This window comes from Durio zibethinus, chromosome 6, assembly GCF_047325235.1.
Source record: "Durio zibethinus cultivar Kanyao isolate XHJ-2024 chromosome 6, ASM4732523v1, whole genome shotgun sequence".
Classification (NCBI taxonomy): Eukaryota; Viridiplantae; Streptophyta; class Magnoliopsida; order Malvales; family Malvaceae; genus Durio; species Durio zibethinus.
In genome coordinates, this window is record NC_143167.1 from 25,026,678 (window position 1) to 25,054,521 (window position 27,844).

At 30.8% G+C, this 27,844-nt stretch overlaps 2 protein-coding genes and 1 pseudogene across 32 annotated transcripts; 1 reads left to right on the forward strand and 2 right to left on the reverse strand.

Annotated features, from left to right (window-relative positions):
* Window positions 1-2,836: 2,836 nt before the first annotated feature.
* Window positions 2,837-4,691, reverse strand: LOC111286358 (uncharacterized). Its single transcript, XM_022876272.2, has 3 exons — window positions 4,631-4,691; window positions 4,443-4,513; window positions 2,837-4,345 (listed from the first exon to the last, which is right to left on the reverse strand). Exons 2-3 carry the CDS (start codon window positions 4,446-4,448, stop codon window positions 3,995-3,997), a joined length of 357 nt encoding a protein of 118 aa, XP_022732007.2. The 5' UTR covers window positions 4,449-4,513; window positions 4,631-4,691; the 3' UTR covers window positions 2,837-3,994.
* Window positions 4,692-4,752: 61 nt separating this feature from the next.
* Window positions 4,753-7,005, reverse strand: LOC111286357 (uncharacterized; annotated as a pseudogene). The gene is made up of 5 exons (XR_016342921.1): window positions 6,802-7,005; window positions 6,581-6,701; window positions 6,353-6,456; window positions 5,537-5,731; window positions 4,753-5,447 (listed from the first exon to the last, which is right to left on the reverse strand). The product of XR_016342921.1 is annotated as an uncharacterized LOC111286357 (transcript).
* Window positions 7,006-7,105: 100 nt separating this feature from the next.
* Window positions 7,106-26,153, forward strand: LOC149518506 (uncharacterized). Of its 30 annotated transcripts, none has more exons than XM_089762356.1 (12): window positions 7,429-8,221; window positions 8,302-8,385; window positions 9,537-9,621; window positions 10,042-11,358; window positions 17,518-17,614; window positions 17,710-17,792; window positions 18,147-18,242; window positions 18,342-18,466; window positions 24,472-24,740; window positions 25,108-25,241; window positions 25,416-25,478; window positions 25,698-26,153. In XM_089762356.1, the coding sequence occupies exons 4-8, from the start codon at window positions 11,089-11,091 to the stop codon at window positions 18,408-18,410; spliced, it is 615 nt and encodes a 204-aa protein (XP_089618482.1). In that variant the 5' UTR covers window positions 7,429-8,221; window positions 8,302-8,385; window positions 9,537-9,621; window positions 10,042-11,088; the 3' UTR covers window positions 18,411-18,466; window positions 24,472-24,740; window positions 25,108-25,241; window positions 25,416-25,478; window positions 25,698-26,153. The 30 variants fall into 30 exon arrangements, 21 of the variants coding, with proteins under 21 accessions (XP_089618468.1, XP_089618470.1, XP_089618474.1 ...); XM_089762359.1 differs by having other exon boundaries at window positions 17,713-17,792; XM_089762354.1 differs by lacking the exon at window positions 18,342-18,466.
* The last annotated feature ends 1,691 nt before the right edge of the window (window positions 26,154-27,844 follow it).

The following is a 27,844-nucleotide window of genomic DNA, read 5'->3' on the forward strand; positions in this document are numbered from 1 at the left end:
TTGATTCCATTCAGAATTTTTCACTTTTTTACTTTTGATAAAAAATAGAACTGAATCATATTAAAACATAAAATATCCAAATTTAAATTGAATCAAATAAAAAAAATCAAACCAAATACAACAATTTTGAATCGATTTTTAATTTTTTCACTACTAATAGTTAAAGCAATTTGTTTATTCTTTACTTGTTTATATCACTCAAATGGATTATTATATTTCAATGAATAAAATATATTGAAAATTGTTAAAAAAAATATTATTTGAGATAAAAATTTTATATATCATTGCAAATATTTTTAAGTAATAAAAATCTTCTGGTGTTATTTAGATAAAAGATATCTAACATTAATTTTTAATTAAAAAAGGTAAAATGGTCATATTAATAATAATTACTTTCCTTCTTAATTTTTAATTAAAAAAGGTAAAATGGTTGTATTAATAATATTCCTTGCTTATCCTAAACAATAGAAATGATTAATCTATTTCTTTCCTTCCATTTTCCTACTTTTTTTTTCCTTATATAATTTTTTCTTTCTAAACAAATATAGTGTAAATGTAATGGTTTTCAACCTACTACTAAAAACAATCAATGACAAAGTCCTCTGTTTTACAATATGATGATATCTTTAAACTAGCCTTGGTCACCCCCAAGCAATTGCTCTAAGCCACAAGTAGATTGGCCTAAAGCCTCTTCCAAAATTTTTATTTGGGGGAATCAGCCAACTATGGGTTATTACAAAATGGGTGGTGTGGAATGAGGGTAGTTTGGACTTTGAGTTCTGGAATTGGATTTGGGTCCACTCTATTTTATTTTAGGTTTAGATTAGATTTCATGACATGATAAAATCTTTTGTTCTTCTATGAATTAATATTGCATGTTCTTTTTACGAGTACTCATATGATCACATCATACATGTGTCATGTTATTGAAATAAATGTAGTTTTCATTAAATAGAAATGCACATAAAAAAGCAACTCCCTTGGCTGCTTTGAGCCCCACACTACTAATCATGCTGTCTCGTTCACAAATCACAATGATTGGCAAAAAAAAAAAAAAGGTAAAAAAATAAAAAAGAGCATGTACATGTTCTTTGCAACAAACACATTTTGTTCTGATAGCAAGGAGAAGATACTCCAATCTTAAAATTTTAGGTTGAAGTCTTACAATATTTGAATTTGCTTTAATTTTAAGTTAAATTTATTCAATTATATGCAGATTGATTAGTTGGATTTTACATTTTTTATATAATTTATTAATTTTCTTAATTTTAATTAATTAAAAAAAATTAATCCTAAAAAATTGAATTTAAGGAATTCGATGTTCCTCAATTAATCAATCTCATAAAGCTAAAATCTTGAATTGATCAAATTTAAAAATAAAAAAAAATTTACTCATGTTATATATCCTGAATGCTCATCTAGTCTTTTTTCTATTCTATCATAACTCTCAAAACTAAATTAATAGAAAAATTGGAAATTAAAAAAAAAAAAACATATGAGAGTCTAAAAAGAGGAGGAAGGCAATTCAAATGTGGAAATTTGTACCTTTTTTAAAAAGGCATGATTTTTTTTTTTTTTGATATGTGTGTGTGTGTGTTTTTGACAACAGTTGTCATGCCTCTACCATTGTTGAGGTTATGCAATTTAACTGATTGTGTTTTTGTTACTTTATAGTGTATATTGTTCCATTGCCAACATCATCTTACTAATTTTTGCTAATGATTTAATATATTTGCAAGCCGGTAAGGTTCATTTTTTTCTTTAAATTACAAATACAAGAGAAACAACAATCTTAATAAATATAAATCACCAAATAATTAAATTAATTAATTAATTAATTAGAACTTAACTAAACAAATTCAATATAAAATTGAATCAAAATCACATATAATAAAATTTGAACCTAAAATTTTAAAGTCATAAAATTCCTTTTTTACCTTTAAGCCGATATTTCACTCATAATCACTTCTAAGATGCTTACTTTGGAGAAATATCCGAAGAAGCACCTGATGTGAAAATTTGGTTCGAAAAATATATTCTAATTATCTAATTCATGTCACATTCATGTCACCAACAATATAAATTTCGATTATTTACCTGAGTTTTCTCTATGATTGTTTAGGAGAATGGCATTTTTCTTTTGATTATCTATAACGGTGATCTTGATTGACATGCGGCACGCTGCTCTTAAGGTATCTTTCTCCTGCTACTTATTGCTTTCCCAGTGTAAATATTTTAGCATTTATTAATTTCGAGTGTATGTGCATAATTGTCCTTCAAGCTTTCTTATGTATGCACAAAGCAAACATTCATCGTTCCAGCCATCGTTTTCTATGGCCATGTTTTTGCTATTCCAGACCTCTTAAAAGTTTTCTGATATGTGCATGTTATCTGCCTATGTATGGTGCTCTTTTATTGATTTTAATTAAAAAATTGTTTGGCAGGGTGGCCACTGGTATCCACCTATTATTATGGATGAAGAGCTTTATGTTCCAGTGTGGAACCCATCAGATCAGATGAGCAGCTATTGTTCTATAAAGTAGGCCTGGACGTGCAAAAGAAAATTTCAATGCTTTATGGTGTTCCAAGATTTATTTGTGATCTATGAAATTGAAATCTCTATATTTTCTAGTTTTGGTTTTTGATTGTGTACATTCTGACAATGACGCCTTGTAGAATGGTGAAATGGCTTTTTAAGAACAACTTTTTACATTCACAAATTCTGTTTTGGATGGTATACCAGTAACTTTCAGGTGCAATTTAGATTAACCTGGAATAAGGATTTAAATTCCTATATTCAAATATAATATTATAATTTAAATTTGTAATAAAAATGTTCTTCCATTTGACTTTACTTCTGGTTCTACTGCCTTGAAATTATTCAATAGGCCCCTACTAATCAATTGGTTTCAGGACTTTGATTAGTCCTCCATTGTTTGAACAATTAAGATTCAGTTTTGAATACCGTTTAGATTACTTGTTTCTGAAATATGACTACACATTCTTCACATCAGGTATCAATTTTTTTATACTGCATGTCATCGTGAGATGTGAATTTAGTTGCAATCAATGAATCAATGATACATTTGCTTGACTGGCTTTAATAAAATGCAGGTGGAGCGGGTGCATGAAGCGATCATATGATGAAGGTGTTAATTGGACACAAAGAGAACAGCTTCCACCTGGAATGCTAGGACCATCTAAGAACAAGGTGCGGTTAAAAATTTACCATGACCTACATTCCAATTTGCTGTGATTTATGAAACTCCGATAATATATCCTCATGATGTGTGCCATTCACTCATCTGCAGCCTCCCTAGTTGGGAAACGGTGTTTTGTTCTGTGGATCCTCAGTGGAGAGTCGGAATTCTTCGGGGGCATGAGCTGAGGTTGTAATGATGATTTCAACTACATGAGCAGTTAGAATCTTATGTTAAAAAAAAATGCTATTGACATGTTTTATAAATCACATGCAACAGGTTATGACTGATTCTGGAAGAACCTGGAAGAAGTATAGCTCTATATATATTAAAAATGAAACTGTGTGATTCCACCAGATCCTTTAATAACATTAGTAGAGTTTGTATGGCAGAATCAGTTGATGGTGGAGGGGTTATGCCATACCTACTGAGCTCCCCAGCCCAAACTCAGGTTGGTATGACTTTTGCATGATAACAGGTCGTAACTAGACACCCAGCTAAAAATAGATTTACCTTGATTGGAATTGCCCAGTTTGGAATGCATTAATTCCTTTGAAAATTTAACTTGTCCATTGAAATTGGCAACTGTTGTAAATGAAGAGGAATACTAAATTCAAAGGAGAAAGACAGTCTGTACTAAAAAGATCTTTTTTTTTTTTTTTGAAGGAGAAATGATATAAAAAGAATAGCAATTGTAGTGGTTTTTTATGCTTATTGATTTGCCACATTCTTTGTTTTGTGCACCAAAGCCAAATATATAAAGATGTTCTGAGAAATGATATTAGTTTGTCTTTTCACATCAAGTGATTGCTACAGTTTGGATTACCAAATGGGATGCCAGATGACAGATGGACTCTCTCTACAATCACATTGCCACTGCAATCAATTTTGTAAGAGAAGTCCATTCCCTCCAAAATCAAGTGACATATTATCTTTCCAGAAGCAGCCACTTCACATCCATGCCCAGAAGCTTCTCCATCTTGGGAATCATCCGAATCTGAAGCATTATCAAAGGAGTAACCATTTCCTATCTTTAGGAGATTATCATGAGGGCGATTTCGTTGTGATATTGGTCGAATATCCCAAGAAAGCACTCGTTTAACCAAGCTTTTGAGCTCATCTAGTGATGAATAGAGGGACTTCTCCTGAAACAAACCAATTCCTCCGGATAAACAAATAAACACACCCTGACAGCAAACTTGAAAAAACTGGGAAGCTAAAGAACCATGGAAGAGGAAATACTGTCATCCAGTTTGGTACAACTGCTCCTTCAATACTGTCACAGTATGATAGATATGATTTGATGTCCAATGCTGGCGGTTAACAAAATTCATCAAGAAGCAGAAAGTATATTTACACATCAAATAGGAAGGAAGCAGATAAAGCCATCAATGATTAACATCCAGTAAAGTCATGAAACAAGATCTTACTGTTCCATCAACTAGATCCACTCCAGAGTGTAGAAGCATATTTCCTTGTATTGCCTCCATCTAAACTATAAATCATATATCAGTTTTAAAGTGAATACATCCTTTTCTAAAGACATAAGTAAGGTTCCAACAACTTTTATGAACTTCAAAATAGAAAAAATACACCACTTAGCATCAACCTTGTTAGTTTACAATGACTGAAAAGATACAGTGAAAAATGATGTTTGGCACAACATGAACACAATTTCTCTCTCTCTCTCTCTCTCTCTCTCTCACACACACACACACACACACACACACACTTAGGAAGAAAATTGCAATCACAGAGCATTCTTGCTAACCCTTGATTTAATGTATACTAACAATGCTTTACCATAATCCTCCATGACATCCAAAGCCAACTTTCGACAGAGAGACCCATTCTGCCAACTTGGACGAGAGATTATCTGAACCATCACTAATATTAGGGGCTAAAGTAAACATGCATATTGCTGTGGTTCTCATCCTTAAATATGCAAAACTATGCTCCTGGTGCAACAAAGCCAAAAGATCCACCAGATTATTTCTCAGAAATGATCTTTGTTCAAGTGTTGAGAACAAAATTTTCATCTCTAGTTTTTTTTAATAAAGTTTTTAACCCCCAGCTATCAATTTAAGGACAATCATAGGTGAACCTGCCAATAACACATCTGAACAGGACTCCACACCTATACAACAGTGAGTCCTATAGGACATGGTCAATGTGGAGATCTTGTAGCAAAAACTCCCCGCCTTCTCCCTTTCAATCTTGGACCTCTGACCTATTAAAGTGGCCAACCTTCCATAGAAGTTTAAAGATGATAAGAAAGAATCATAAGTGAGAGAGAAAATAAATAATACATGTACCATTAGTGCAGTGTCACAAACCTTAGCCTTAAACTTTCATTTAGATGGATGCTTCCATAACTTCTCCAGATCTGTATTTAAATGAAACACATATATAATCCAGCAATGAGAGTATTCTTCAAGACCCTCAAGGGATGCCGGAGAAACTCTAGCTGAATCAAAAACCAAACATGCCCTAGCAAGAGGGACAAGTAGAGGTTGCCTGGGGTCCCATTCCTGCATAAAATACACATGGAATTGTTCATTTAGCATATAATCAAGCACTATGCTAGACTAACAACAGACTAAATTAGTTATAAGCTTCAATCTGAATATTATTGAAACAAAAATGAGCATTGCATAGCTTCTATTAATAGAAAAATATTTTATTTAAACAATCCCTTTTGACGTGCTGAACAAGACTACAGTTGAAGCGTTTTTCCACCACTGTGGAATAAAATTGTAGAAAGCATAGAGAAATATCTACTATGGTTGAAAGCAAATTTTTAGTTCTTTATTTTCACCTTAGAGTATTTGATCTTTCTCTATTTAAAATATTCATTTGGTGATTGATTTTCCGACTATTAAGAAAATAAATCCACCATATCCACCCAACTAGAAGATTAATTGACCCAATCCAAGTTTTGTTTTAACTCCGGTCAATCATTATGGCCATGAGTCATGAAAATTTTCATTTTGTACATTAAAATTAATATTTATTTAACATGGCCTCTGCCAAGCGAGAAAACATTACAAATGAAAACAACAGCAAGCAGCAATAATAGAATAAAATAAAATAAAACAAAACAAAAATGGCTGATTTAGAGATTACTAAACAAAATGCCATCTGAAAGTCACCTTGTAGAAAAGCAAGATTGAATGATACCAATAGGTGCCATTGGAAACGATGTCATTTCTAAATTCTCAGACTTGGATTGTGCTGCTATTGCTTTCCTCAATGCCTACAAATATATATATATATATATATACAAGTAAATGAAAGAAAAAAGAAAAAGGAAAATAACAGTAGCATAAAAAATAAAAGAAAAAACAATAAAAGAATGAGAGAAGGTGGAAAGGAAGAACCTGCTGAGCCCTAGTGCGACCATGTCTCTCAGCAGCATATTTTCCGAAGCAGAATTGAGAGATTTTTGAAGCTTTTTCATCTTTGAATCAGATTCTTCCCACTTTTTCTTCCACAAATAAACTGAAAGAACGACGATGAACATCAACATAGGTTTAAAATAGAGGTAAAAGGAACTGTAACAAATATAAAGAAGAAGAGAAAGGGTAAAGAGAAATGATACAGGAGATTACTGGAGAAGCGGAAAACACTGTAACAAGTGCCAATGCTAAGAACGAGTATCCGCTGCAGCCCATTGGTTTGGTAATTGGCGCTTGTATTTCTTCCACTTTTTTTTATCAAAGTCTAAGTTGGGGTTTAACCTAACCACTACCATCGGTTGCTAGTTTGGCGAGGATGTAGAAATATTTTTCTTCATTTTTTCCCCTGACATGGAATGGATTGGGTAACTACTAACTTGGGTTTTAAAATTGGAACTTCTCTTCGGCTTTGAGCTCCTTGGAAACCAAACAGAGAAGATCCAAACCCAAAACAAGTTGAGTTCTGAACTAGTACTTGACTTTTCTCCAAGGCCCGAACTTGAGTCAACTGTTTGAACTAGGCCCTTTCTATTACACACTATTGCTCGGAGTTGGAGACTCGGAGGCCTCCTAACTTGCTTTCTACTTTTTAAGCTGTCTGGTCTTGTAGTCCAAAGCCCAGCTGTCTTTCTTTGTTTCTCTCCTCTCTCGCCCTAGAGGCTGCTGCAGTTTCCTAATATTGTAAGTTTCTAACTATATTACGTACTCTCCTTTGTTCCCCATTTTTATGATAGCATTTGGTAATTTACTAATACATTGGGTGAGTACTCTTCTTCATAACCCTTTTTGAGTTTCATCTCTCTTATTATATTCTTCATCTACATAAATTTAAACATGTTTATCTTTGTACTTCTACTTTTACATGCTTGCATCAATTTTGCTTTTAAAAACCCATTCCATGAAACTATATAAATCGAATAGATATACGGGAATCAGTAGGAAACATTCTACAGTTTCACCCATTTTTCTGGATCTTCAACCAACTTCAAAACCCCAATGTCACATAGATATGGTTGAATTGTTTCAAATTGATGCTTGTTTTGTTCGTATTATGATGTGATTGTTGCTCTTAAGTGTATAAACCGGTTTTTTGTGGTAACCCCAAATTTATTTTTGCCATTAACTATAAGTGAAAATGTAAAACTTGGTTCACAGTTTTAAGTTCTAACTCTTTTAGCATCACAAGAATGTTAAATTTTACAATGTTTTGTGTAGCGTAATCCCACAGACAACTGCAAAGTTTATTATAAAATTATAAAATTTTGAATAAATTAATTATGTTCTTGTGCTACTATTGCTGTTGCTTCTGTGCGCACATGTCTTCATAAATGTATATTTTGGTAAGACTTTAGAAACCTAAGACATGCCGTAAAAACCTTGCAGAAAAGTAGCTAGAATATTGGAAAAGCTCGCAACTTGTAGTCCTTAGAATTTAGATTTGAAGAAAGATTGTTACATTCAGGGTTACTGAGAGAGGAATTCACCCTTTCCGCTAGTTCTGCTCCCTTCAAAAGTTGTCATGCCTCTACCACTATTGAGATTACATAATTCAGTTATTTGAGTGTGAGTTATAGTTTTTAATTTATAGCGTTCCTTTCTCGACAGAATTTGGCTGGTTTATTGCTTCTATGCAATTTGTGTAGGTGGATAAAGGTTTTTTGGATGCTTATTTTGGAGGTACCTCTAAAGGAGCACCTGATGTGAAAATTTGGTTGCAGAAATACAAGGTAATGTCTAACACACTTCCTGGACATGATATCGGCTGCTTCACTAGAATTTTCCTTTGTGGTTTTATAGGTGGATGGAGACGCAAAATTTGTATGTTCAGTAGATATTACTGTGATTACTTTTCTAGTTGTTCTTATAATGGTCATCGCTGCTGCCCCAGATCATATGCTTCTTGAGATCAATTTCTTTTGCCAATTGATTACATATCCAGTATACATATTTTGTTTTCCAAATTCAATCTGGTTAGCTTGAGAAATTGTGGTTTAATCTAGCATTTTAGGAAATGCCTCTTAATGTGCCAAAAAAAAGTCATCTTAATGACAAAAGTGAAAAACATATTGGAATATTTCTACTGCTTTCCAGTTTACTGGCCCCACTTGTTTCCTGTTAGTCTTTTTCCCTTGTGATTATGCTTTGATCCTCAAAGCTTTTATCGTCTGCTTAAATAAATTGTGCATGCATGAGTATGTGTTCACATTCATGTAAAATTTGTGCTCTCTCATTCTTCTTTTTCTCTGTGCATGTTACATTGTGCATGTATTTAGGTGTATCTCTATATACAAGCAAGAAGGATGCCTTGCCACCCTTGCGTCACTGCCTTATGTCTATCGTTCTTCTGCATCTTTGCCGCATTCTTATGTGTGGAAAAATACTTATTTACAGCTGGTTGTAATCTTGTAATCTGTATATTTATATTTGTATCCCTATAATTAAGTATTTGTATCCCTAGAATCCCTTTAATTAAATATTTGTATCCTTATAATTAAGGATAAAAAATTATGATAGACAATACCTCAATTATAGGATCAGTTTTAGGAAGATTTAGTTTCCTAGTTTACCCACTAGTTTGTTGTATATAAACTTAAGGTGTTTGTATAATTTTTAAGAACAATTTTTCAATATACATTCAGTCTTACTCTTAATTTTTCATATTATTTTATTTTATTAGAGCTTTAGGTTTTTCTTGATAAGCAAAATTCTCAGTCTTCATTGTTGAGTTTTACTTTAGGCCTTCATTGCCGAACCTTGTTAAGGCCTTCATAACCATTTTATTTTTCCTTTTTTTAGCTTTCATTGTTAAGATTCATTTTTAATTATATCTTAAGACTTGTTTCAGTTCAAAAAAAGATAACAATGTCTAATATAACAGAATTCGTTATCACTACCACCTGATTTGAGGAACTGGTAACAAGGTAACAAGGAACTGCTATCACTACAGAAGTCTCGAGAACAAGGTAAGTTGGACAGAGAAGAGATTGACAAATTGAGAAACCTATTGAAAACCCTTGAAAAGCCTACTGGGGTATGTTCGTTGGGTAATGTCTTAAGTTTAGGTAAAGACTGATTCTCATGGATTAAATGTCTTGGTTAAGCCAATTATGAGTTCTTGGGTCATTGAATCAGGAGCCACAAATCACATGACACATTCTTCACAAAAGTTTAGTACATATACCTTGTGTCCTAGTAATAAAAAAATTATTGTTGTAGATGATTCACTTGCTGCAGTGGCAATATTATGAGATAATTAATCCCTCATTTGTTCTTAAAAATGTTTTTTATGTTCTTCGATTATCTACTAATATGATATTTATATAAAAACTTACTAGAAATATGAATTGCAAAGTGACTTTTTATCCTCCTATTGTGAATTTCAGGATCAAAGTTTGGGAAAAAAGATTGGACTTGCTAAGGAAAAAGGATGGACTATATTATATTGAAACATTAAACAATGCAAGTAATATCAAGAATAATTTACCTTTGTCACTTTTTTTTGAAAAATCTCCCAATAAAGACAAAATTTGGCTTTATCATTTTCATCTTGGACATTTTTCTTTTGAAAATTTGAAAAACATGTTTTCTTCTTTGTTCAAAGGATTAAATGTTGAAAATTTTCGTTGTGATGTTAGTTAACCTGCAAAGCATAAATGTTTGTCTTTCCAATTAGTAACAAAAGAAGTTCTACTTTTTTTTGCTTGATTCATAGTGACATATGGGGGTCCTTTTACAATTCCTAGTATTTCAGGTGCAAAGTGATTTGTTTCTTTCATAGAGGATTGTATCAGGGTCTCTTGGATATTTTTACTTAAATCCAAATCAAATATGAATAGTGTGTTTTTAAGCTTCTAAACATGATCCAAAATCAATTTGGAGTGAAAATCAGGAGATTTTGGTCTAATAATGCAAGAGACTTTTTCAACTAGAGTCTATCTACCTATTTTCAAAAAGAGGGGATTATCCATGAGTCATCTTGTGTTAATACTCCATAGTAGAATGGAGTAGTAGAGAGGAAAAATAGCTATTTACTAGCCATAACCTCAGTTTTATTTTTTCAAGCAAATGTATCCAAATCCTACTAGGGGAAGCTATTCTCACTATCACACACATTATAGATATGTTTTCTTTTAGTGTTTTGGGATTTAAAACTACTATGAACTCTTCTCACAATTCTATCCCAACTTTAATATCAAAAACAACTTCACACCTAGGATATTTAGTTGTATATCATTTGCTCATATTCACAGTCATAATAGGAGGAAGCTGGATATTAGAGCAATTAAGTGTATTTTTGTAGGGTATTCATCAACTCATAAAGGATATAAGTGCTATCATTCTCCTAGCAAAAAATTGTGTTTGTAGATGTCACTTTTGAAGAAAGTAAATCATTTTTTACTCAACCTTATCTTCAAAGGGAGATTTCATTCATGGAAGATAAGGATAAAGACTTTTTGTTGCTTGACTTGTCCTCCTCTTCAACATTTTCACCTATTAATTCTTTTGAGTCTAAACCTATTTCTTCTGAGTCCAAGTCAAACACTGAATTTGAGTTTGAACTCATTCCAAACACAGAAGATGTGACAAAGGATAATATTGTTCTTGATTCTATTAAAGAATTACAGGTATACTCAAGAAGGAAAGTTCCAACTCTTGAACCGATGCAAGTCCAAGAACTTGATCTTAACTCTGAAAATGAGGTAACTATAGTCTCTAACTCAATTTCTCAAAATGAGCATGAATCTCCTAAAACTATAACTAGTGATTATGATCTGCCTATTGTCATTAGGAAAGGAATCAGAGAATGTATTAAGCATTCGTTATACCCACTCGCTAATTTTGTGTTATTTGAAAAATTGTCACCATCCCACAAAAATTTCCTTGTAAGCTTAAACATTATTTTTGTTTCAATTATATTATTTAAGGCATTATCCAATGAGAAATGGAGGCAAGCCATGAAAATGAAAATGAAGGCCTTAGAGAAAAATAAGGCATGGGAACTAGTAGAGTTGCTTAAAGGAAAAAATCTAGTTGGGTATAACTGGGTTTTCATTGTAAAACACAAGGCGGATAGTACAGTTGAAAGGTATAAGGCCAAGTTGGTGGCTAAGGGCTACACTCAAACTTATGGAATAGATTATCAAGAAATTTTTGCTCTAGTTGCCAAGATGAATATAGTTAGGATTTTGTTATTCTTGGTTGCAAATATATATGCAGGTTCCATCGGGATTTGGAGGTCAATAAGAAGCAAACAAAGTATGCAAGCTGAAAAATGCTTTAAATGGCTTTAAATAGTCCCCTAGGGTTTGGTTTGGGAGATTTGCCAAAGTGATGCTAGCAATGGGATATAAGCAGAGTCAATGACATCACGCATTGTTTATCAAGCACTTGGATTTAGGGAGAGTCACAGTTCTATTAGTGTATGTTGATGATATAATTGTAACCGGAGATGATGAAAAAGAGAACCTCTAAAACTATGTTTGGCTAGAGAATTTGAGATAAAATAGCTAGGGAGATTGAAGTACTTCCTAGGAATTGAAGTAGCTCACTCATGACATAGTATTTTCATCTCACAACAAAAATATGTAATGGATTTTTTGAAGGAAATTGGAAAGCTCACATGTAAACCTGAAAATACTCCTATGGATCTTAATCATAAACTTGGAGAAGCTAATGAAGATGCTGTTGTAGATAGAAAGATATATCAAAGATTAGTTGGAAGACTCATTTATCTCTCACATACTAAACCTGATATAGTATATACTGTGAGTGTGATAAGTCAATTTATGCATAGTCTTAAAAAAAGCGCACTTACAGGCTGTCTACCATGTATTACACTATTTGAAGGCCAATCCTGGGAGAGGTATTTTATTCAAAAGAAATTCAATACTGGTTCTAGAGGCATATATAGATGCGGATTATGTAGGTTCGGTAACTTACAAAAGATCCACCTTAGGTTATTGTTTTTTTCTAGGTGGTAATCTTGTGATTGGAAGAAGTAAAAAATAGAATATGGTGGTAAGATCAAGTGCAGAAGTAGAGTTCAGAATAATGGCTTAAGGAATTTGTGAACTACTATGGTTAAAGATTATCCTAGAAGACTTCAAAATCAAGTGGGATGGACCAATGTGACTCTATTGTGATAACAAGTCTATAATAAGCATTGCACACAATCTTGTGCAAAATGATAGAACAAAACACATTGAAGTAGACCGGCACCTCATAAAGGAGAAACTAGATAGTGGGTTGATTTGTACACCGTATGTATCAACCAAGAGTCAACTTGTAGATGTGTTGCTTAAGGGTCACAGTAGTGCAAAATTTCAAGAAATTATTTGCAAGTTGGGAATGGAAAACACTTATTTACCAGCTTGAGAGGGAGTGTGGGAAAACACTTATTTACAATTGGTTTTAATCTGTTTAATTGTATTTATATCTCTAGAATTAAATATTTGTATCCTTAGAATCCCTAAAATTAAATATTTGTATCCCTAGAATTAATGATAAAAAATTAGGATAGACAATCCCTCAATTATAGGATCAGTTTTAGGAAGATTTAGTTTCCTTTTACCCACTAGATAGTTGTATATAAACCTAAGGTGCTTGTATAATTCTTAAGAGTAATTTTTCAATATACATTCAGTTTTACTCTTAATTTTTCACATAATTTTATTTTTTAGTTTTTTCATAGTATATACCTTTTTATTAGTTATATGTGTATGCTACATGTAAGGCATAAAATAGAACACAAAAGGACCAGCTTCACTTATTATTTTCTTTGTAAACTCTAATTATGTTTTGTTTGCTTCCACCTTTTATACCTTACATGTGTGCATGGATGTGTCCATGTGTGTGCATATTTGTGATATGATACTCAAGATTTTAACTGAGTTGCACACCTTAAATGCATGAAAATTTGTTTTGGCAAGATGGCTGCTAGTATCCACCTGTTGCTATTGATGAAGAACCCAATGTTCCAATGTGGAACCCAGTGCTATTTAAACTTCCATTTGAGGAACTGTTGTTATTCTATAAAATAGGCCAGGAGGTTCACAAGTAAATTTCTAGCCCTTTTATGGTTTTCCAACGAAGTCTTATTTATAAACTAGGGTGGCCAGGTCTGTTTGTGTTTTGCTTTTGCGTTTGTGAATAGAACTTTCTCACTGTTCTGCAAACTTCACCCAGTTTATTGCATTGTTAAGACATAAATAAACAATGCAATTTTAGAACATCAACATTTACTGTAGGAGAGTTGTTCAATCTGCAAAGTTTTTCTCCATAAGTTCCAAATTTCATCACAAGGTCTACAGTTGATTCCAAATGAAAATATCTCCAAATTGAAGGACCAAAAAAGATCCCTCTTTCTCCCATAAAGAGAAAGTGACTTTAACACATAGACCTCCTTTACTTAAAAGCATTTGCTAAAATTGCTTATAACTTAGTAAGAAATGGTATAATTAGAAAAGTGCATTACAATCCTTTCCCTTTAAAAACTTAACCAAACAAGGAATTTTGATAATCCCTCCATGGCACCCTTTCCATTCTTTTCTGCATTTTTGCTTACCAAACAAGGAAAGCATGTTCCTTTTCCTTCGCTTTAAACCCCCTCTTTTCCTGTCCTTTTGTAATACCCAAGCCCAACTCTATTAACCTAATTAGTTGACCCAGCCCATGAGTTTTATTAGAGTAAAAAAAAAAAGAGAAAAAGAAAAAAATATCCTATTGACGGTTTTTCATATTCTTCATTATGACGGAAGAAAAATTAGGAAGACTTGAAGAAACCCCAAAGGAGGATAAGAGATGCTGGAATTTTAGATTTTAGGCCTACAATTGAATGATTAAGATAAGATTTGTCTTTTAAACATTTTAATTTTGGTCTTTGTGAGTAAAACCCAAGTATTAATTTAGGATTTTTAATCTTTTTAATTTTTTCGGCTACCTTTCGGTGGTCTTTTGGTGGCATGATTGGTACCTATGGAAAGCTCTCTTCAAGACCTTTCTATTGGTTTTTGTAGCACTTAATTTGGTTGTTTATTTTAAGAGTTATAAAATTTTGAAGTTCGAAAAAAATAGGTATTTGATAGTTTTGGTACCCCAATTTGGGTCGTCAGAACTCCACTTTCTAGTAACTTTTTTGGTCGAGTCTTTAGGGGGTTTTTGTAGTATGAAATGTGATCTTGATTTTGGTCTAAGTGATTCAGTGAGGGGACATTTGTGCTAATGGAATCAAAGCTCTAAAGATTGCAAAATAATTCTAAAACCCAGATGTTTTGGGAATCCCAATGACGATTTTCAAAATTTTGGCTTCCAAAACTTATGATTCTTGTTCTCCTTTTTGTTCAAACAACATTCTTAGTTGAAGTATTGCATATGAACTTTTAATTAATGTTGGTTTCACCTTCGGATTTGACGTAGTGTGTTAGATATAAGTGCTTAAAGTAGGCCAAATGGTCATGAAAATTCAAAATTTCAGCATCTTATAAAGATTCATTATAAATTATTTTAAAAATTATTTTGGCCCAATATTGATCTATTTTGATAAAAATTCTAGAAATTTTGTTATATAAATTTTATTCAATTTTTAGACAAAATATTTTTGTGAAATTCTTTATAAATTGCTAAATTTTGAGAAAAATACTAAAACTATTAAATTCAAGCCTTATTAGTCTTTTTTTCATTGAGAATGTTGTCTACTATTGATTTTATATTTTAGTTCATAATTTCTAATTTTACCTATTTTAGGTATTTTCTTAAAATAAAAAAAAAAGTTTTAATTATTTTAAGAATTCATTTTGATCAATATTATACATTATGTTATAAATTTCAAAAATTTTAATTGTGAAATTTTATTGAATACTCGCATGAATGAAGATGTTTTGTGAATTTATTTCTAAATTTATCAAGTTATGAAAAGATTCTATGTTCTTTGAGAAAAATCGTACTAAGCTAAGTTTTAACTAATGTTATAAATTATCTCACCCAAATATTTCATTGTTTAGTTTTTAGAGTTTTAAGCTATTATATTCCCATATTTGGATATTTTAATATTTTTGTAAATTATAAGAGAAAATCTTTTTGATTTTGAAAAATGTTGCAAAATTAGTTTCGATTAATAAGAAATGTTGAGACGCCTAATATGCCTTAGATTGCCCACCAGAAAGTCATGTTATTGTTTGATAATTCTTAAGTTTTCATTTTTGATTTCAAGTATTGTTGGATAATAGGCTTCGAAAGGTTTTCAATCCTTTGTTTCTTGATTACGATATTAGCGAGTTAAGGTAAGTCACTTGATATCTTTTTGGTTTTTCATTCCCTGAAAATTAGGCTTAGCTTGTTTAGATTTTATATATAATGCATATTGTTTTGTCTCTTTGGTTTGTAAATCAGGTTGAGCATGCAAAATTTATATATATATGTTATTTTTGTTATGAATTTGCAATATAATTTTGTTATTCTTTTGATCATTGATTATGATTTTATAATAACAAAATTATATATCTATCTATTTTCTGAATACGAAATTTGCTTTGGATCAAGATATGAAAATTTGTTTTCTACGAAAAATGTTTGGCGAAAATATATGAATATTATTTTGTATATTTGGGTAATCTAAAAATATATTTGTTTTGTTTCCTAGTATGACTATGCTTTAACCTTTGCCAATAAGGGTTAAATATTGGCTAAGTCGACATGTACTTTGTGATCTAGAAACCTGTTCGAATCGTACCACTGATTAAGAATAGTGATTTGTTCAGTGCTATTGCACTAATATAACGGGTTAATTGTGATTGTTTAGTGCAATTATCAGGTTTTTTTTATATACTTTTGTCTCATTGTACTAAAGTGTTAATTGTGATTTTTGTTTGGATTTTGACCTATATCATAGGGGTTAAATGTGGTTGGAGTATGTTATAGGAGACTAATAAAACTTGTAATTATCTTGTGATATTTTGCTTAGCTTTGTTATCTAAGAATATGATTTTGAGAAATTGGTTTGTTAAAGATATGTTTACAAATATAAGATGACCCAACGATACTTTGAATCATATAATTAATGTTTGAGAAAGTATTTGATACACTGACAGTGGAGTTTTTTAACTCTACAAGTAGAGTTAAGATGGTGACACATGTCCCACTTCTTTTTTAAATTAGTTTTTTTTTTTTTTTTAATACACATTGAAGGACATGTGTTAAAATTTTAACCTCGCTTGTAGAATTAAAAAACTCTGCTGTTAGTGAATTTAATAATTTTTCTTAATGTTTTGGCCTAAATGTTTTGTAATATGCTTAATCCAGTTGAGGGGATTTTGGTTACTTGTTGTCATTGTACTCCATTCTTTAATTTTTCTTACTTTTTAGATTTTAGTATTTGCATTTTTCGGATAGTTTTGACGAGAGATTGTGTTGCAAGATTTCATCTATCCTTTGTCATCATATGGCTTGAAAAGTGAGTAGTTTGATATAATATAGTTAGAATATTGCTGCATTTTTCAATTAAGTGTAATATTTGAATTTTAGAGACTTAGGTTTGTAAACTATAAATTTTGGAAACCTTTGGAGTTTTGATTTTAAATTAGTGTGATATTTTGGAGTTTGATTAGTATGATATCTATTACCTTGCATGCTTATAAGATTCGTTTTATGAGTAATGTGGCGTTATATCCTAAATCTTTGGGTTTGGGGTGTGACACTTTTAGCAACTAAAATGTTAACATAATAGTGTAAAGGAAAAATTATACATTATAATGCAGTTTCTGCATAATATCCTTTCTTGCTATAATAATCACAAAAATATAATGGTACTATGACATTTCACAATCAAATAATTTAAGGCTTTCCTTGCCCTTGCTTTTCCCCAGATTTGTGGTATTGGAAAAGTGGCCTTCTTAGGGAAATGGAGGGGTGTCGAGCATCTTACCCTTTCGTTCGTTTTATTTTACAAACTACCCAAACAAGGTAAAGGTCGGCTTTCTTTTCCCTCTTTTCCTTTCCTTTCCCTATTCTTGCCTCAATTCAAACATGCTATTTTACGTGTCCCGGATAATCTGCAGCAGATTGGTCGATTTTCATGCTTGTGGAAATTGAAAATCCTAAAATAGTCATGGATGATTATGTGGTAGATTTGCTTTCATTGGTAGGTGAATGTTTGAACTTCAAATGTAATTCCATCCTCTATACCATGTCTATTCTGTTTTTCCATTAATTTGTTCTGCACACCTTAGTTGTTTTTTAATATGTTTGTTAAAGCCTTATGATTTTGTAACATGTCATATTAGTAGAATTGGGTGATCGCTTACAGAAACATTACTCCATTCTTTGTCATTTCATTACCTTGTATGCATAAAGTCCTAAAACCTTGAAAAGGCTTTAAGGAGAAAGAGAATTGGGTGATCTCTATTAGAAACATGTTATCATGATATGTGAATTTTGTCACAACTAATGTACATTCTTCTTATCTTATCTTACTTTTGGCTGTAATTTAATCCAGGTGGAGTGGTTGCATGAAGCGATCATATGTAAAGGTGTTACTTGGACAAGAAGAAAGCATCTTCCTCTTGGCATATTAGGACCTTCTAAGAACAAGGTGCGACTATAATTTGTCATTACATTTACATATATTTTAGTATGTTTTCACTCATGAAACTCAACATATCCTAGTCATTTTCTGTTTGCTCATTTGCAGCCTATCTTACTAGAAAATGGGCATTTACTCTGTGAATCCATAGGTGTGGGTTTAGTATCGATATCTTGATCCACTTCTTCAGAAGATAAGGATTTTATACTACTAGTTTCTTCTTTTATTTCTAGGTTAGTAGTTAAAATTTTGTCTTTGTCCTTATCTTTTTCATTTGAGTTGCTCTCATCGGTAGTATCATAATTAAGTATATAATGATAATTAAATTTTTTAAAAAGTTCTATATATGTTTCATATATAATTCTATTATATTTAAATAATTAATCTTTTTTTAGGGATAATAGTTTTTTCTATTTTATACTTAAGATATTCTATAAGACTTTTATAAGACTTAAAATCCAATTTCTCGGCTTTCAAAAACTTGGTTGGGAAGATGATGGTTTATCATTTTTACGCGTAAGAATAGCATTACATCAACCAAACGAATTGTAACTAGATTTCATATTTATTTAGCACTTGAAAACTTTTTTATTAGAATTGATAATCAGGTAGTTATAGGTTTTTTAAAAAATAAGAAGTTAGAAACCAATCCTAGAACGATTAGATGGAGTAACCTTTTATGTCTATAATTTTTCTATTGAATTTATTAAAGGAATTAACAATGTTTTTGCTAATTTTTTAAGCAAGCCCTATGGATTGAGATAAAAAAACCTTTAGAATAAATTGGTGAATGGATTATTGTAAAAGGGAAGCAATGCAAATAAAGTCTTTCTCTTAAACATGTGAATCCTTAAGATTTCAATCACTAACACAACCATTAGTTCCATATCCTAATTCGAGATATTTCTTTTATCCACAATCGTATATGGATATACTAGGAATTCCATCACAAAAAGAAATGAAACCCTATTAGTTATCTTAAGTTTCTCATGATCTAAATCAATGGACTCGAATATCATACTTTGAAATTTTTCAAAAAACAAAGAATTTGTTGAAACCACAACAAAATTTTTTAAAAATTAAAGATTTTTATAACTCAGGATTACTCTTTGAGTTATATAATCTCATAAATGAAGTTTGAAAAAATATGATTAAGTTTGTAGAATGATTAACCAAATAGGTTAATAGATTCCAAACTTTTTAAAATCTTGCTTTAAAAAGCTTAACTTTAAAAGACTAGGAGGAACTACAAATTTTTGAACTTGATGAAAAAGAATGCATCCTTGAAGAGATAGACAATCTCTTAAATATTTGTGATTTTTTTATAGAAGAATAAACAATTTCTTCTTCTATTTTAAAAATTCAAAAAATTCTTTTATATGAAAAGGTTAACAAAGTCTTACTTAATGAACTTTTTAATAGAATTAAATATTTAATAAAAGACAAAGTTGATCATTTACTTCATGAAAAATATTAGGAATATTTTTCTTTTATTTATTTAGAAAATCATGGAATTTTAGGAGAATTTCCTAAAATTAAATTCCAATTAGATTATGACCCTTATGATATAACTAGTATCGCAATGGGTTTTGAATGTATAATTACTTATATATATATATTCATAAAAAATGATAAATATTTTTCTTATATATATATATATTAAATAACTAGTTTAACGAGACTCTTTCAAAGAAAAATTTTTTCAGTCCTATCAAATCTGAGAAGCTAAAAAAGTTTTTTATGGATCAGATTTATTAGCACCAAATGAAAATGAAAAAAATTTAAAAGTTTCTCTTTTACAATTTAATAGAGCAAGTTTATATGGTTTTCAAGGTGCACTTACTTTGATGGAAAAAGCAAAAAAATTATTAAATGAAATTTCACCAAATTCATAAGTTTCATATACCACTGTTACAATATATAGTAAAAGGATTTTTACGAAAAAAATTTATGATGGAAACAATCCAGAACTAAAGCCTTAGGCGGTCAAACTTCTAGAAAAACTATTTAGAATGGAAGGCTTGGATTACTCACTTTATTTATTACTCCAATATCAAGAAGTACGATAACAATGGAACAAATAAATGACAATTTCACCAATTTTTAATCCAAAAGATGAAGAAGCTATAAATTTGACGAATATTCAAGATGGATAAGAAGACAAAAGGTCAACATTTATTGCTAATAAACCAGCTAGCCTGCCAAACAACCTGACTGCCAAAAGCAATGACGAAGATTTAATAGAAGAAGATAAAGGTAGATAATAGAGTACCTAACATCATAAATGTAATATTTATTAATATAGGCTATTAGGTTATTAACATATTTTTTCTCTCGACTCCTTTTTACCTTGTACACTTTTCTTTATTGCCCTGGGATTGTAGTTCAATTGGTCAGAGCACCGCCCTGTCAAGGCGAAAGCTGTGGATTCGAGCCCTGTCAGTGCCGACGGATACAATAAAAAAAAAATACATCAATTGATCCCTCCATTTTCTGTGAAAGGGAATACAAATGACAGAATTTCATTCCTAAGGATATCCTTTATTTATTTATTTTTTCTTTTCTATTTTTTGTTGGGGTTTATTTGTAAACTATTTGTAAATGGTGAAAGTGGAAAAGCAGTCAAATGATACATCATCAGATGATTGTACAAGGAAGGCAGTAGATTATCGAAAAGAAAGAGTGGAAAAGAATATATAGAAATAAAGGAAAGGAATTCTTTTGATTGGGCCAGGAATCCAATTTGAAATATAATAGGGAGAGAAGTAAAAGAGTTCTTAGAGTTCCTTTTCTGTGATGGTTCTCTTCTATTAAATAACCATTACATTTATGTATTTAGGTAGAATAGTAACCTGTGTTAATAAATATTGCATTTATGATGTTAGATATCATATTATCTATCTTTAATCTTTATCTTCTTTTGTTAAATCTTAGCTGTTGCTGTTGCTTTTGCTAGGCTAGCTGGATTATCAGTAGCAAATGTTGACTTTTTGTCTTTTTACCCATTTTGAATATTTACCAAATTTATAATTTCTTTATCTTCTAGATTAAAAGAAGTTGGTGAAGTTGTTTTTGATTTGTTACATTGTTCCTATCATTCTTGATATTGGAGTAGTAAAGAAAATGGGTAATCACGGTTTTTCATTCTAGATAATTTTTCTATAAGTTCAACTGCCTAAGACTCTAGTTCTGGATTGTTTTCATTATAAAATTTTTTCATAAAAATCTTTTTACCATCTGTTTTAGTAATCATATATGGAACTTGTGAATTTAGTGAAATTTCATTTAATAACTCTTTTACTTTTTTCATCATAGTAAGTCCAGTTTGTAGACTATATAAACTTGCTCTATTAAATTGAGAAAGAGAAAATTTTAAATTTTCTTTATTTTCATTTGGTGCCAATAAATTTGGTCCATAAAGAACTTTTTTGACCTCCGAGATTTGATAGAGTTAAAAAAATCTTTCTCTTTGAAAAAGTCCCGTTAAACTAGTTATTTTAATATATACATAAAAAAAATATTCATCATTTTTTACAAATAAAAAATTTTGATTTGATATAGGCAAGAAAATGCCTTATCAAATGAAAAGATAAATTTGGAAAAGTAATTATACTTATAAAACTCATTTTGATATTGATTATATCATAAGTGTCATGATCTAATAAGAATTTAATGATTTTCTAGATAAATAAAAGGGAAATATTCCTAAAATTTTTCATGAAATAGATGATTTACTTCAGCTCTTATTGAATATTTAATTCTATTAAAAAGTTTATTAGATAAAACTTTGTTAGCCTTTTTGTATAAAAGAATTTTTCGAATTTTTAAAAGAGAAGAAGAAATTGTTTGTTTTTCTATAAAAAATCATAAATATTTAAAATATTGTTTATCTCTTCAAGGGAATATTCTTTTTTATCAAGTTCAAAAATTTGTGCTTCCTCTTTATCTCTTAAAGTTAAGCCTTTTAAAACAAGATTTGGAAAAGTTTGGAATCTATTAACTTATTTGGTTAATCTTTCCACAAGCTTAGTCATTTTTTCTAAAAGTTGATTTACGACCTTCAAGTTGGGCTTTCTAAAGGGGTAATCTTGGGTTATAAAAATCTTTAATTTATGAAAAATTTTGATGCGATTTTGACAAATTCTCTACTTTCTAAAGAATTTCAGAGTATGACATTGGAGTCCATTGATTTAGATCCTGAAAAAATTGAGATAACCTATAGGATCCCATTACTTGTGATGGAATTCTCTGTATTTCCATGTACGGTTGTGGATAAAAAAATTTTAATGATTGTGTAAGAGATTGAAATCTTAATTCTTGGTTAGGATTAGCATATTTAAGAGAAGAATCTTATTTGGGTTGTTTCTTTTTTACAGTAGTCCATTAACTAATTTATTCTAGGGTTTTTTTTACCTCAATCCATTGAGCTTTCTTAAAAAGTTAGCAAAAACATTTTTAGTTCCTTTAATAAATTTAATAGAAAATTTATAGTGACATAAAAAGTTATATCATCTAATCCTTCTAGGATTAGTTGCTAACTTCTTATTTTTTAATAAATCTTTAACTGCTTGATTATCAATTCTAATAATAAAGTTTTCAAGTGTAAAATAAATATGAAATCTAATTACAGCATTTTTAATAGCAAGTAACTCTTTTTCAAATATAATATTTTTTAATTTGTTTGGTTTAAACTTTCCTAAATTATATCCACAAATTAATTCTTGATTATGTATCTTAGATTTAATTATACATCCCTAGTGTTGATATGAGGTGTCTGTTTCAAGAATAAATAATTTGCCTAGTTTAGAAATATATATTTTAGGTATAAATTTAAGATCTGATTTTATTTGCTTAATAATATCATAATCCTCTTTTGTCCAAGAAAAAAATGTATCCTTTTTTTGTTTTTCTTGTAAAGCTTTCTCTTTTTTAGAGAGATTTTTAATAAATTGTCTTTCATAATTAAGATAGAAAACTTTAAAGTTGCTTTTTATCTTCTAGTTTTTCTAAAAATTATTTAATTTTTATTATAATATGGTTTTGTAAAGTAAGATCTTCTAAGGATAAATTTAAACCTAAAAATTCTATATTGGTTTTTTCAAGTTCTATCTTTTTAGAACTTAATATTATATCATATTTTATAAATTCTTGAACATTCAAATTTAGGTGTTTTCTATGCTCATTTAATGTTTCAGAAAATATAAGTATATCATTAATACATACAACACAAAAATCTTTATATATTTCAAAGATTGTGTCCATCCATCTTTGGAAGATCTATGGAGCATTGCAGAGTCCAAAGAGCATGACCTTCCATTGATAATGGTCTTTTGATGTATTAAAAGCTATTAAGGGTTTTGACTCTTTGTTTAGCATTATTTGCCAAAATCCTGATTTACAATTAAATTTACTAAAATATTTAGCATTTTTTTATAAATTTATTAATACATCTTTTCTAGGAATAAAATAACCATTACATACTAGGTTTTGGTTAAACTTTTTATAGTTGATTACCATTCAAGCTTTACCTTTTTTTGCTCAACATGATTTCTTACCATAAATGCTGGGCTTGAATGTGGGCTTGTAGTTGGTTCTATAAGTCCTTTCTGTAAAAGTTTATTAATTTGTATATCAAATTCATCTATATCTTATGTAGTATATATTATTGGTTTGACTCTAATTATTTTCTTAGAATAAAAAATTTTTAGACTACAAAATCGATGGCTTCTAGCCCATAATTTTAATGGTTCTTCACTACAATTTCTTTTAAGATTTTATATAACTTTCACTGATTGATTTAATTTCAATTTGCTTAGTTTCTGGTCGGAAATCAGAGTCATATGTTTATGATTTTTACTAATGGTGTTTCTATAGAATCTTTATCTATAATAAATATAATATTATTGATATTCAAACAGAAAGGTAAATATTGTTTATAAAATTATTTCCTAATAACATATCACCCTGCATGAAAGGAAAACATAAAATTTTTGGAATTATGAATTTTTTATTCATAAAATAAATAGAAACATTTTTTGCTTTATATCCTATTATAGTTTCTTTTCCATCAATTCTTATTACTGCAATAGAATGTTTCATTGGTTCCCATTTTGCTAATGGTAAAGCATTACCTCTACTTGAGGAGCATGGGTTGAGGTTGTGATGCTTGCTCAACTACATTAGCTGTTAGACTTTGATGATGTATGCAGTTGACATATTTGATGATTCACATCAACAGGTCACAGCAGATTCTGGTATATCCTGGAAGAATTATGGCCCTATGTATGTTAAAAATAAATCTCTCGGTGTGATTCAACCAGTTTCTTACCGTACTACAAAAGGAACAATCCATGTTTTGTTGTGATCTTTTGATGGCATTGGTAATGTTTCTATGTCACAATCCTATGATGGTGGCCAGAACCGGGATTATGCAAGACCTACTGAGCTTCCCCACCTAAACTCGAGTTGGTGGGTTAATCCCTGTTTCTTGGTTGGCATCCAATAGAAGTAAGATTTATCTTTATTGCAATGGTACAACGTAGATTGTATTGAATGTCTAATAAGATTTATCGTTATTGCAATGGTTCAACGTAGATTGTATTGCATCTATAATTTAGTTATGAAAAGTAATGCCATTTGCATCTCTTAAAATTTAGTAATCTAGAATTGTATACTTCATAAATTTAAGTTATTATCTAATGCTATGGAAAATGGAAAGAATCTTGCTATTTACCTTTCAGATTTTCCTTACTGGCTTAAACCATGAGCTGCATGTGTTACGTATTGATGGGGTTAAGCTGAGGGAGGATAGTCTTATCTTACTTGCTTACAATACAAATCTCGAGGGATGTGCTTACAGTTGCACTGTCCACAGATGATGGTGATTCATGGCATGAAGCTTTGACACTAGAAGAAAATTTGGAAATGGAATTCTCTTATCCAGCTGTTATCGAGGCTAGTGATGGATCTGTTCACATCACTTACACATATGATAGGACCCAGATTAAGGTAACAACTTTGTTTCTGATAATGGGGATGGATTGGTTCTGAATTCCTTCCTTTTGTTCTTTCCATTCTATTTATTCATTAAATTTTATGTTATTTCCTTGTGATTTCCATCCTGTAAATATTGAGTGCCGTCAAGGATCACAGATTAACTTTTGCTGAAATTAATATTTGCAGCATGTTATCCTTCAACCAAATTGATTTAGTGATACATATCCTACTCAGCCAGGAAAATAGAAGGTGAGCTCTCAATCAGAGTCCAATGCCATCTTTGAACTGCTAGTACCCATTTTTTTAGTATTGCAGTATACCGAAATTTTATGTATTTGGATTGAATATAAACACGGCATCTCTCTGAAATTGGAATCTTCTTCAAGTTTTGGCTACTTAATGAGGTAATACTTGTCTCTTGGGCCCAATGGCAATGAATGGTACCTTTTCATGATTTTGTTTACGCAGGAAGGGTTTGGGCAATATTTTAATAATCCTGCTTGTGCAAACTGTTAGAAACTTGGGGTTTGTTATAGGACCATAAATCAGAGCTGAAGAAAGGATTTTTTTAGCTAATCCCAGATGGGAACTGGATTGACATGTTATTGAACTAGTGTGGATCTGATGAAGCTAATGACCCGGCTATTGTAGACAGAAAATGAGTGAAATGCTAGGTGCAGAATGATTATTACGCGCAGCACCTGCTTTCTCGAAGCAACTTTTGCACAAGCAATGTTTGGTTTTTTGGCCAACACAAGCAACGTTTAGATAGGCTTGTTTTGGAAGAATTTAAGTGTGTGGAAGTAATAGATTTTTATATCATTGCTTGGCTCTTGAACCTTGATGTAACATTGTTCTTTTTTTAGCTTAAAAGTGAGTATTTATTTTGATTCTAGTGTAATAAGTTTGATGTTGTTTGACTCCAATTTGGTTCACTCGTTTGGTCTCTGTTTTTGAGCACGAGTAGCGTTCTTGATAGACTATTAGTGCCTTGCTCTCTACGACTTTATGCTTGTTTTTTATGTACCTGCAATTATCAAAGATGAATGGTTAGTTCTCAAATCATCATCTTATCTGAGTCCAACAACGAATAGAAATGTGATGTTTGAGATTGGAATTTTTCAGGATTTTGACGAAAAATATTCAGTAATCCCATGAAAACAGCTTTGATTTCAATCTTGTCTGCTGCATTTTGTGTTTTTTTATCAGGGGATGCGGCATCGGCATCCCAACAGTCTCATACTATACCAAAACGACCGAGTCCCGTGAATAACTGAACATTTTCACTGAATGAGCTACATTGCCATGCACACCAGCAAGCTTTCAAGGAATGCTGTTACCAGTTTCCCACTGACGCTGAAGCTGAACAAGACGGTCCATTCTACCAAGACCAGTTGCTGCCGCCATGCAGCAATCCTTCACATTTCTATTAGTCAATACCATCATTATATGCATGTTAGCATCAACCAAAGATTCATTTGAAAAAAAAAAAAGAAAAATCTTATATATTCCGTCCATTACACGTATCTGTCACAATACTCACGATTTTCTCTAACGATTTTCACGTCGTTGACATGGATGTATTTGAAAAATTACACCCATTAATCATGACTTAAGTTATATGATACGGCGGAGAGCCATGGTTCCCTCATAAAATTTCTCCATGTCAAGAATTTGAAGCAAAATATTGACTATAGCAATTGACATATTACTCGATATATGGATCAAATGTTAAGAGAAGAGAAGACAAGACAATGGGTGGTTTTGTCCCTTTCCATCAATGTTTCTTTTTGTCCTAGTCAACTACTCAATTATGTCGACATTAAATCATTCTAGCTATTCCATGTGAATTCCTACTTGCAATCAACATGAGAGGACAAAATAATTCGCATCTAATTGTTTCATACAAGTAGACCTAGTGGACTAAAATGGGTCCTTTGTTTTATTTTCTTTTGTATTTCATAGACTATATGCATAGCATTGCCAAACACAGAAAAGGTATGAATGTGAAACTTGGATTCTTTTTACATTTGTATGCCGGGAAAACTAGTGCAATATTATTGTCCTTTCCATTGTTTTCACATTGAGAAAAGAAAGATTGAAAATAATTGTTTTTATATTTCTTATCTTTATGATTATTATTATTGTTTACTAAGAGCGTTGTTTTCTGTTTTGGTGAAGCTAAGGGATTCGTCATTTTTTGTCTAAATTGTTGGTAATTGCAGAAAGTTGATGCACATTCATGCATGCATATCGGTGAAGGATTAATTACAGCAGATTTTTTTGAAAACGGTTGGCCACGTCTATTTTTAACATTTATTGCATCTGACACTGTTGAATGAAATGAACGTGAGGCTAATCCCTTTACAAAGTTTGAAGTTCTTAAGTTTTGAGCTAAGTGCCAATATGAGCCGAGCTATCTACCTCTCTGTCTATGACAAAGACAAAGGCCAATTCAGCAAGTATGGTCAATAGCCAAATGCTACCGAGCTTTGAAAAAACAAAACTATATATATATATATATATATATATATATATATATTATACAAATTCAATAGCCTTCACTAAATTTGGCTGGTAAAAGAAAGTGTTCTTGTAGATGATATTTTTCTTAT

What these genes read in the sequence shown, in the direction of transcription:
- LOC149518506 (XM_089762342.1), top strand. Translation starts at nt 11,089, where the DNA reads ATGGAAGATAAGGATAAAGACTTTTTGTTGCTTGACTTGTCCTCCTCT. An exon ending in ATCTTAACTCTGAAAATGAG is followed by an intron (nt 11,359 to 17,517) that starts GTAACTATAGTC and finishes GCTTTTCCCCAG; the next exon opens with ATTTGTGGTATTGGAAAAGT. An exon ending in TTACAAACTACCCAAACAAG is followed by an intron (nt 17,615 to 17,709) that starts GTAAAGGTCGGC and finishes GATAATCTGCAG; the next exon opens with CAGATTGGTCGATTTTCATG.